This window comes from Heteronotia binoei, chromosome 13 (genome assembly GCF_032191835.1).
Source record: "Heteronotia binoei isolate CCM8104 ecotype False Entrance Well chromosome 13, APGP_CSIRO_Hbin_v1, whole genome shotgun sequence".
Taxonomy (NCBI): domain Eukaryota; kingdom Metazoa; phylum Chordata; class Lepidosauria; order Squamata; family Gekkonidae; genus Heteronotia; species Heteronotia binoei.
The window spans coordinates 32,184,471-32,195,613 of NC_083235.1; the positions used below are offsets into that span (position 1 = coordinate 32,184,471).

General features: G+C 45.1%; 2 protein-coding genes across 2 annotated transcripts in view; one reads left to right on the forward strand and one right to left on the reverse strand.

The window, feature by feature from the left end:
- The window catches only part of TSPAN31 (tetraspanin 31), a 30,346-nt gene extending 21,552 nt beyond the window's left edge, over positions 1-8,794 (forward strand). The window contains exons 5-6 of the mRNA XM_060252981.1: positions 2,308-2,421; positions 4,913-8,794. Coding sequence (XP_060108964.1) covers positions 2,308-2,421; positions 4,913-4,987 — 189 coding nt within the window. The 3' untranslated portion in view covers positions 4,988-8,794. The remainder of the gene's footprint in view (positions 1-2,307; positions 2,422-4,912) is intronic.
- Positions 1-11,143, reverse strand: part of METTL1 (methyltransferase 1, tRNA methylguanosine) — a 1,067,043-nt gene that overhangs the window by 799,656 nt on the left and 256,244 nt on the right. The gene's annotated exons all lie outside the window — the stretch shown is intronic.

The window sequence follows — 11,143 nt, forward strand, 5'->3', positions numbered from 1 at the left end:
TCTGCATTTACCTACTTGGCTCCCAGATTAGAGTCTGTGCACTTAACCAATACACCCAACTAACTCTTAAACAAAAATGATACCAAACAAAAAACTGTACCGTAAGCTAAGTAAAAATATCAACATAGAAAGAAAACAAGACTTTAGAAAGAAAACAAGCCTTTGAAAACCCCTACTGAGTGCTGAGAGTGGTTGTAGCTCAGTGGTAGAACATCTGCTTGGCCTGCAGAAGGTCCCAGGTTCAATCCCTGGCATTTAAAAGGACTAGGTAATAGGTGATGTGGAAGGTCTGTACTGCTGAAACCCTGGTGAGCTGCTGCCAGTCTGAGTAGACCTTCCTGACCTTCATGGACTGATGGTCTTATTCAATGAATGGCAGCTTCATATGGGCCACCCTAAGAACATCCACAAAACAGTTGAGAAGCTCACCATAAAATAGCTTTTAAAAAAGATAAAACCTCTTCAATTAAAAGCCTTGGGGTTTAAAAAAGGTTTCGGCCTGGGAATGGGACTTAAAAGATTGCGTGGTAGGTATGCTACGTGCCAGGTCAGCCTCAAGGAAGAGGGCATTCCAAAGGTAAAGTGCCCCCACTGAAAACAACTTGCGTCTGGACAACATGGACTACTGTGGTTCGTGAAAAGAGAATCTGCAATACGGGTAAGGGAAAACTGACCAACAGACTGATTGCAAGCAGATCCCACTGCATTCAATACTGAGTTGCAGCTCCCAGTATTTCTTCAAGTTTTCTTTGCAATTAATGATCTTATTTTCTGAATTGCCTTACTGTGTTGGATTGCAGGGAAGGGTCTTCTGTTATTCCATGGTTTTGTTCCCAGTGTTTCCCACTAATCATAGCCTGTGTGCTCTTTCTCCTCATCTTGGGGTTGGTCTTTAACCCTTTTCTGGTCTATGTGTTTTTATTACATTTGCTGCACTTTACCTGGGGTTTGAAGCCAGTGGGTGCAACATCCTCACCTGGAACACTGATTTGGCCCAGCTGGGATTCCTAGGTCTACCTGCTCACTTAGTTCTGTTAGGGTGCTGGCCTGGCTTCTTCTGCTTCACTGTCTCCCATGGGAATGCACTCTGGAATACACCTCTGTGGCAGGGGAAGATTGGTATGATGTGCAGGCAGTCCTTTTCTAGGAAGCTTTATCTGCCGTTAATGACTTTTTCTCATTTAGCAACCAAGGACCCTCAGGGTTCCCCAGAACAGTTTGCTGTTCTAATGTATCAGTCATGGTGCAATTATGTCTCCCCCTCCTCCTTTACACAGATCCTACTCCAGATACTAAGGTTGTCTCATTAGAGTGTTATAACGGATTAAATAACTTCCCTCAATCTTTCCCTGTATGCATGTGGTCCGTTGAAGCTGCCACCGCCATTTCTCTTCTCTGCTTGTCTTTGCTGGCTCCCTGCGTATTACCCTGTACAGTTTAAACTCACTTTTCTATTGTATAATCTTGCTGCTTCCTCCTTTTGTGTCTCTTCTCCCATTTGTTCTGGCCTGATCTTCTCTTGCTTGTTCCTTCTCCTGTTTCTGTAGGCATCTCTTTGACTTCTCTCCTTTTGCTCCTTTGTGTTCGTCCAGTTCTACTTTAAGATACTTATATTCTGCTCTGCCGTGGAAGCTCACTGGGTGAGCTTCAGCTAAGACACTCTCTCAGCCTGACCTACCTCACAGGGTTGTTTTGAAGATAAAATGGAAGAGAGGGGAATGATCTAACTGCTTTGGGTTCGCATTAGGGAGAAAGGCAAGAAATGCAGTAAATATAATAAATTGCCAGCAAACAGCTCCAGGTGGCAAGCAATTCCAGAGACTTGCCCATGTCCAAGGGCTGCCGGTCCTCCCGGTTACAAAGAGAAGCTGCATTTTTGGATACTGAGCAGTTAATTCCAGACTTTTGAGGCCACTGCTACTGGCGACATAAGAACATAAACATAAGAACATAAGAGAAGCCATGTTGGATCAGGCCAATGGCCCATCCAGTCCAACAGTCTGTGTCACACAGTGGCCAAAAAAATTATATACACACACACATATATACACACACTGTGGCTAATAGCCACTGATGGACCTCTGCTCCATATTTTTATCTAACCCCCTCTTGAAGCTGGCTATGCTTGTAGCCGCCACCACCTCCTGTGGCATTGAATTTCGCATGATAATCACCCTTTGGGTGAAGAAGTACTTCCTTTTATCTGTTTTAACCTGACTGCTCAGCAATTTCATCGAATGCCCACGAGTGCTTGAGGTCAGTGATCTCTTCCTGTAAGTGAGACGGTGCATTTGTCATCCCTTGCAGGCATGTTGGGAATCGTCTTCCCCGTGCATCACGTGTGGCGAGAAGATGATGCAGCACGCGGACGAGGCCTTAAAAATCCTTGGAGGAGTTGGGTTGTTTTTCAGTTTCACAGAGGTAAACTCTGCCTACCAGGCTGAACAGATGATGATGATGATATTGGATTTATATCCCGCCCTCCACTCAGAGTGGCTCACAATCTTCTTTATCTTCCTCCCCCACAACAGACACCGTGAGGTGGGTGGTGCAGAGAGGGCTTTCACATCAGCTGTCCTTTCAAGGACAACTCCTGCGAGAGCTATGGCTGACCCAAGGCCATTCCAGCAGCTGCAAGTGGAGGAGTGGGGAATCAAATCCAGTTATCCCAGATAAGAGTCCACACACTTAACCACTACACCAAACTGGCTCTCAGAGAAGGAGGTGGGTGGAGTCAGGGTAGATATTTCCTCATCCCCCCCTTCTCAGCACCACAAGCTGAGAGAAAAGAACTCTGTGCTTTAAAAAGAAAGGCAAGAGCTAATAGCAGTTGTATCTTTTATGCTTCTTGAAATTCGTACAAGGGGATTCTATAATCTCCATAGATAGTATCTACTCTCCATGCAGAAACCAGCTTTGACTGCAATGTTGATGTGAGCCACATGGATAATATGCATCAGTGCTCAAGAGAGTGGTTAGCAGAATTGGGCAAAACTGCTGCTTTGTTCTCACACTGTACCACAGAGCTCAGGAAGAACTAGGATTTCTCCTGGGCTAGAAGAAAGAGAAATTGCTTCACTGGCTCAGAAACGCCAGCATTTCGCTTCCATAGCTGTATCAGCGACATGTTCAGTTCCCCGAATAATTTACCTGCACATTTTTTTTTCATACTGCACCCTCTTCCTGCAATGTTTTGACTTCAGTAATGAATCATAGAATTGGAAGGGATCTCCAGGGTCATCTAGTCCAACCCCCTGCACAATGCAGGAAATTCACAGATACCGCCCCCTGAATTCACAGGATCTTCATTGCTGTTAGATGACCATCTAGCCTCTATTTAAAAACCTCCAAGGAAGGAGAGCCCACCACCTCCTGAGCAAGCCTGTTCCACTGAGGAACCGCTCTAACGGTCAGGAAGTTCTTCCTAATGTTGAGTCGGAAACTCTTTTGATTTAATTTCAACCCATTAGTTTTGGTCCTATCTTCTGGGGCCACAGAAAACAATTCCACGCCATCCTCTATATGACAGCCCTTCAAGTACTTGAAGATATCACCTCTCAGCTACCTCTCCAAGCTAAACATGCCCAACTCCTTCAGCCTTTCTTCATAGGACTTGGTCTTCTATGATTCATTACTGAAGTCAAAACATTACAGGAAGAGGGTTCAGTATGAAAGAAAAACAATCCATATTGAGAAAGAATGCCCATTGAGAAAGAATGCCCATCTAAAAAAGATGACTAGCCCAAATTCTATGCCAAGGAGAGCTGATTTCTACACCTGCATAAATTACATGGACCGTTTTCGCACACAGCTTACCACGGGGTCACGTTCCTGTTCTCTCCGCAGCGTCTGTCGGATTTCCCATTATCTTCGCCGAAGTTACAGGAAGTGCCACGGCTTTTGCGTAGCAAACGTAAACCGCTAAAACCCAGTTTATGTTTGCTACGCAAAAGCCGCGGCATTTCCTGTAACTCCGGTGCAGATGATGGGAAATCCAACAGACGCTGCGGAGAGAACAGGACCGTGACCGCGTGGTTAGCTGTGTGCGAAAACGGTCATGGTGTGCTACATCTTGTTTTTCACCTCACACATCTACTTTTTTACTCTGTTGAATGATTTATTCTAGTTTTACAAGACATGAGGAAGTCCTAGTAGGCCAGTGAAACATCTCATCTGGCCATTGAAAATCTTATTTGGCCACTTCCTGGAACCTTCCAATAAGCTTTCAGGCATTTCTTTGTAGTTGTGTCTTTAATCTTTAGAAACCCCAAAACTTAAGGTGGATGAATTATACAGCCAGTACTGCATGCCTAGAGTCTTTCCAATCACTTCAACTGTTGATTTCCCTGGAGTGCCTGGAATAATTGCACGTATCTTCTGGCAGAAACACTATTCAAACACTATTTCTATGAAAATGCTGAATTCCATCTATAAAGGGCACTTGTCTCATTTGCTTTAATTCTGAAGAGTAAATTCTCATGGAATCAAAGGGGAGACAACCCCCCCCCCCCCAAGCACCCAGTCCATCAGCTAACCATCACATAAGACCTCTAAGATAGGGCCTGTTCCTTTGTGGCCATAAGGCAGAATTTTAACTGGTGTAGCTGTTGCTGTCAAGATACAAATGAAGGTTGTACCTATTGAAGTTTTGTCTGTCCCAGGAGTAGTTAGTTGTTTTTAAGCCATGTAAATACCTTTTCTAACCTTCCCACCACCACCACCTTGAAATATGTACAAAACAATGTGAGGATCTCCATAGATTTCACCTTCCTCCCATTGCAGGAAGACAATTTGACTGTGACGTAAATATGAATATTGCTATCTCCATACACTGAAAAACGTAACTTGGATGGTCTGCTTTTGAAAGAAGTCCTAAAACTGAAAACCTTCTGCTTCTTTTCCCCTCTCTCAGATTCTTGGAGTGTGGCTTGCCATGCGCTTCAGGAACCAGAAAGATCCCAGAGCGAATCCCAGTGCCTTTTTATAGAACATCGTCTTCCTTTCCCTTGTCATTCTCAACATCTCTTCACGTGCGCCTTCCTCCAATTTTAGCTACTGGTCAAGGTCTTCAAGAAAGCCCATTTCCCTTCACTCAGGAACAAAGCAGCCCTATGAGAGAGGGGTGGGACTTTGCCGCTGCACCGAAACCGCTGATTGGATGAAACAGCAAGAGTTGCATCCTTGACATGAAGCTTTTAGCAGATGGCAAAAAAAAAAGGTCATTAGTTGCTAGCAACTCGGGATGAGCCCCAGTCATCCATTTGCCAAGTCACACATTTGGTTGCTGCTCATAGTTACAATCACTTTTGTGTTTTTAAAATATGCATTTTGGGGGGGTTGTGTGTGTACATTTTTCCCAAAAAGGACATGACTTCCCCTAGAGCGTCTCTATCGAGGTTGTCATCCTACCAAGATAAATTGCTTGATCCTGATAGGTTAAGAGAAAATGATGCTTTTGCTACCGACTGCCTTTCACAGAATACGTCTGCCCCTCTCTGCTGTGGTAGACTTTGTGTCAATATGATAAAATACAGATGTCGCCGCATGACGCAACTCTCAGTGAAGGCTTCGGTGTTAGCCAAACGCACCTGGTTACAGGTAAATCATGATCGCTGTGTTGTGAGAAGTCGCTTTTTAAAAAGATCCCTTGATTTAAATTAGTCTTAACTTCCTAATCTTTTTTAAAGTCATAAACCTGGGTTCCTGCTTTCCAGAGAGGACAGCAGAGATCTGTGTAGACCTGTCCAGGGAACAGGACCTCCGCTCCCCACAGAGGTGAGTCAAGCCACCCTCTCTCCTCACTATTTCCCTTAAATTGGCTTCAGTGTGGTTTAGCTCTCATGACTTGTGCCAAAGGAATAATTGGAAGTGTTGTCTTGTATTGAGAATTTAGAGAACTACAGTTCTCATAATTCCTTCACTAGGGAAGAAGTAGGCTTAGAATCAGCTATATGCTTGAGGATGTGCAGTGCCCTGGTCAAGTTCCTCATACATTGCTCATTTGGTGTAATGTGAAGGGTTTTTTTAAAAAAAAATAGGGCTAGTTCTTTGGGGGTTTGCAGTAGACACCCTAGACCAGAGGCATTGAACTCGGTTGTTACAAGGGCCAGAACTGACATAAATGTCAGGCCAGGCCATGTGAACAATAAAATGTAATGCCAGGTACCAGAGATATAAAAATTATAAAGGACACAGGCAAACCCAATCAATGATATTTTTACTCAAAATATAAACAAAAGCAGTTGATTCCTAGGAATGAAAGCAATTGATTTACTGGGAAATCCACAAAAGCCCCAATAAGTGTTTTTAATCATATGCAAGACTAGGTTTTTTCTTAAAGCAATTTCAGTAAAGGGGGGGGGGTATCTTACATTTCCATAAAAATTAGTTCTGTTCTTAGCCATTTTTGTTTGTTTCTTGACTGTTTCAACCACACACACCTCACTGGGTGTACCCAACCCCACCCCCCAGCACCCTGCTCTCCCTCCCTTTGTACCAGTTGCTCATAGACCAGATACCTGGACAGGTTGGTTCTGTCCCCCAAGCCTTATGTTTGTCACCTCTGCCCTAGACAGATAGCTAGCCTTCTTGAATAACAGTTGAGTCATTTGAAATAAATCGTTCTATTTCAGAACATCAGGAAGGACTACAGAAGTTCACACCACTATTAATGCGAGAACAGAAATAACGCTAACTTGCAACTTAGTTTCTTCTATCCTGTGCTCTAGGTTGGTAGCCTCAGAAAGAACTTGTAGGGCTGTGATATTTTCTTGACATTTCTTTCCCCCCTCCTCTTGAAAGGCCCCGGGCAACTTAGGAGAGCGGCGCTTCTTGGTATACCACCAGTTCCCTTGACAGAAAGGGAATGATGGCACCGCTGGTCATTCATTGCAGTAGGCCGTGGTATCTTATCAAAGCCAGCAGATGACACAACCAATGTTCCCTCTAAGCTGCAAAGTCTTGTGAGCAAAAATTCTACTTGGTGAGCTACTAACATTAAAGTTGAGCTACTGGCATTAAAAGTTGTGAGCTGCTGCATAAATTATTGTGCTCTGGGGCCATCCTTCCTGAGCTAAGACAAAAAATGTGTGAGCTGGAGGCTAAAACTCTGTGAGCTAGAGGGAACACTGGACACAACCTGCAGCCCTTTTTTTGAAATGTAGCATTACGCCTTCTTGCCTTTGCCAATGATGAGTGACGAGGCTTCCGGGACAGAATCCTGGAAAGGTTTTGCAGGGCAGTTTAAGGGATCAAAGGCCCCGCACTGCTGCCACCCGTTTACCTCTGCAGCCTGAAAGAGCAGAAGCAATGTGTTGCCATCAAGGGAGAAGTTAACAGCGGTAGGAGAAAAACCCAGACGCTTCCCAAGAGCTGAGCCACAGAAGCAGGAAAAACACCAGGCTTTCTGTTGCAAGAGACTTTCCGTTTTCATTATCTGTCATCGATACCACCGCCTCATCTTTTGTAAAGTGCTGTAGTAAAGAAGCGTTGCTGATGTTTTGCCAGATGCCAATTTCTGTCTGGGGAAGACAACCGCATTTGCAGAGTGCCGCTGGAGAAAACCGAAAAGCTTTCTGTGCTGCTGCACCCTAGTGGCAATTCTGAGTGTGACCAGCAAGTACATTATTTATTTAGAGAGAGAAGCCATATAGGGGGGCAGTTGGTAAACAAGCTTGGAAGGATGGGAGGGTATGTGGCAATGCGCGCTCTCTAAGTTGTAGAGTCTTGTGAGTAAAAATTCTTTGTGAGCTACTTGGCATTAAAGTTGTGAGCTACTGCAAAAATTAGCTTGCTCTGGATCCATTTTTCCTGAACTAAGACAAAAACATGTGAGCCGGAGGCTGGCTTGCACTAACTCAGTTTAGAGGGAACGTATGTGGAAGGAGCTTAGCAATTTCTGCACAAACAGATGGGCTTGGGAATAGTCCCAAACCAAGGTGTAAGTTAAATCAAGCTCCGTGGTCCCTTCTATCTAGATGGGTGCTGTAGAGGGATAGTGTGCGTGTAGGTATCTATTCAGTATTACAAAAAGGTACAAATAAGTCTAGTGCTACTTGCTGCCTAAAGCTAAGAGGAAATGTCCTCTTTTACTCAAGTCTGTTACTGCTGCTTTCCCCACCCCCACAACTGCTCTGGCTGAATGGTGCCAGGGGAAAACATTCTGGTCCAGCAATGCCATCAACAATGATGAGAGCAAACTGCAGTGCACTTTATACAGGTGGCAGGACAAGTTTAAAAAACAAAAGCCAAACAGTGCTTTCAAATGCCCCCCCCCCATCTCAGTTCCACCTTAAGGGCTAGGCCAAGGCCTGCTTAAATCACACATGGGCAACTCTGTTGGCTGTTTTTGTGAATGGACATCTTTCAGTGCTGCAGAATTTGCTAGAGACTATCCTTGCTCTGTAGAGCCCAAATACCCCAGGGCTTGGGAGCTAAACAGGGTCTTGCCAGTCGGTACTTGGATGTGAGACCACCAAAGACGACGGGGATTGCCACGTGGAGGAAGGCAAATGGCAAAACCCACCTCTGCTCATCTCTTGAGCAACCAACCCATGGCTGAGGTCTCCGGGAGTCAGCTCCAACTCAGCAGCACGCTCTTCTTATCCTTGCCATGGTGGTAGAGAGGGTAGAAGGCGGCATGACTAGGACTGGCTCTAATCACATTTTGGAAATTGTACAGCAGAAAGATGGATTTGAGCTCTCCACTATTATGCACACCTGGATTGTTGTCATTGTAGAAACTGGCATTACCTTATTACAAGCCATTTGAATAAACATATTTGTCAAATCCTAATCTTTTGGTATTTGTTGTGTACGGGGGTGGGAGGGGGATGTTCACGTCTATCTTGTACATTTTAAATGGCTTTCTTCCATAAAGATCTTGAGGCATCTAACCTGGTCTTCGCCATTTTCCGCCTCACAACAAAGCCTGTGAGGTAGGCTAGACAGGGCACGACTGGCCCAAAATTACTCAGCTCATGTCAGAACAGGAATCTGAAACCAGCTATCTCAGGGTCAACACATTAAAAATCTATATCCTGCCTTTTCCTATGGTCTCTATACAAACATAGGCTGTCTTTTCTATTCACCGTTTCTGCAAAAGACCACCTCAGATAACAGGGAAGCATTCAGACTATAGCAAGCTGTTCTCGAAAGACTTTCAAAAGTACTTTGCCTAGAAGGGTGACATACCCACATTGATCTAACCTTTTCCAAAGGAAAATATTCAAACCATTTTATACTATTGTCTGTTTGAGTCAGACTGAGCAAGACCAAAACTGACTGACATGCCAATTCTAATGACAGCTAGGCCAGGTGCCTGTATGATCCTATGACAGAACGCTGGCCTTGCCAGTGACACTGAATCTCTAGTGTTCAGAGGGAGGTGGCCTCTATAACAAGCATCAAGTGATAACTTGCATGTGTGAGAATCTTCTGCCACCTGGCACTCCTTTCCAGAGAATCTTCTATCATCTAGGCACTCCTTTTGCCACATTTGATAGCAAGGCACCAAGTATCTCTGTACAGGTGGTGTATGTTTAGTAAGTTAGCCTTTAGAGATCTAGGAAAGCCAGAGAGGCAGCGTCATTACTATTGAGAGAGATAAGATACAGGGACAGCTGATTCATAAGGGTGAGCTAGGCTCATTTACCACCTATCCTGTGTGGTTAATACTTCTATGAAGGGAAGCATGCAGCAGTCTCAAATGTGCCCAACAACCCCTGCAGATAAGCGAGTAAAGCTGTTATTCCCTCCATGACTTGGGCACAGGCTTTAACACAATTTCCCAAGTTATGGGGCTGACCTGGCCTTAGGAATAGGTTCTAAGACAGGGGTGGCCAAACTGCAGAGCAGGAGCCACATGTAGTGTGGCTTCTGAAGACCCCACTAGCATGGAGAAGGCATTGGTCTCTTTAAATTGGTTCTCCAAGTCAGCTGGCAGCTTGGAGAATGCATTTAAAGTTGCTTTCTTTCTACCTTTTCCCATCATCTATGTTTTTCTTCCTTCCTAATCATCTGACATTAATGTCTTGCAGCTCTCAAACATCTAACGTTTATGTGGCTCTTGCATTACACAAGTTTGGCCACTCCTGTTCTAGGAAATGGTTTGGCATATGCAATACAAAGGCCTTCTCCCCATCTAAGTGGGGGAGAGGACTTGAGGGCTCGTGGATGAGCACTGAAGAGATACACCAAACCTCCAGGGTTTCTTTAGCCCGGGGTGGGGAACCTTTTTTCTGCCAAGGGCCATATAGATATTTATAACATCATTCATGGGCCATAAAAAATTATCAGCTTAAAAAAAAGTGCTCCGCCGAGGGAGAATGATTAAAGCCGGCAAAATTAATGCAAATAATTGTTTTTCTATTTTGTGGGGAGAGCCTAATCTGGCACGCACACATACACACACACAGCCCGCCGCCCTAGGCAAATGCATAGGTCCAGGGTTTTGTAGAAAAAGCCCAGCAGGAACTCAATAGCATATCTGACCACATCTTCTAATATTAGCATATTAGGGCACACCATCTGGGATAATCAAGTGCAAACTAAACTGTGACAGTAACGTCCAGTCCCTGCAGCAATTCTGGCCAGCCAGTCAGGTCCCAGGGAGGCTGCCGCACAGTACATCTGGGCCCTGTGATCCCTCCCTGGCCCTGGGGAGGCTGCTGCACAGCACAGCTAGGCCCCACGATCCTCGCTGGCCAGCCAAGCCCCAGGGAGACTGCCACATGGCTCAGTTCAGCCCAGTAATCCCTAAGGCCCACACCAAGTGACCTTGAAGGCCACATACAACCCTCGAGACGGAGGTTCCCCACCCCTGCTTTAGCCTCTTTAGGTAGGCTGACAATATCTACTTACACAGTCATTGCTATTTGGGCAACCTCCCCCATTGTTCAGCATTGCATTCTAGCAGTTGTTTGCAATTGGACTGCTCAGTCCACACAAGGAAATCCAGCTGCTAATAGAACCACTGTGGTGGCAGCTGCTGCTGAGACCATGTTGTTTTAATCTGCATAGTCAATGAGATCGGCAGTGGCCAATCAGAAGCCCCCCTAGGCAAGAGCACACCTGCCCCTTACTTCTAAGAACACTTGATGGGCACCGCAGTGCCCACAAGCACTGCACTGGGAACTTCTGGTGG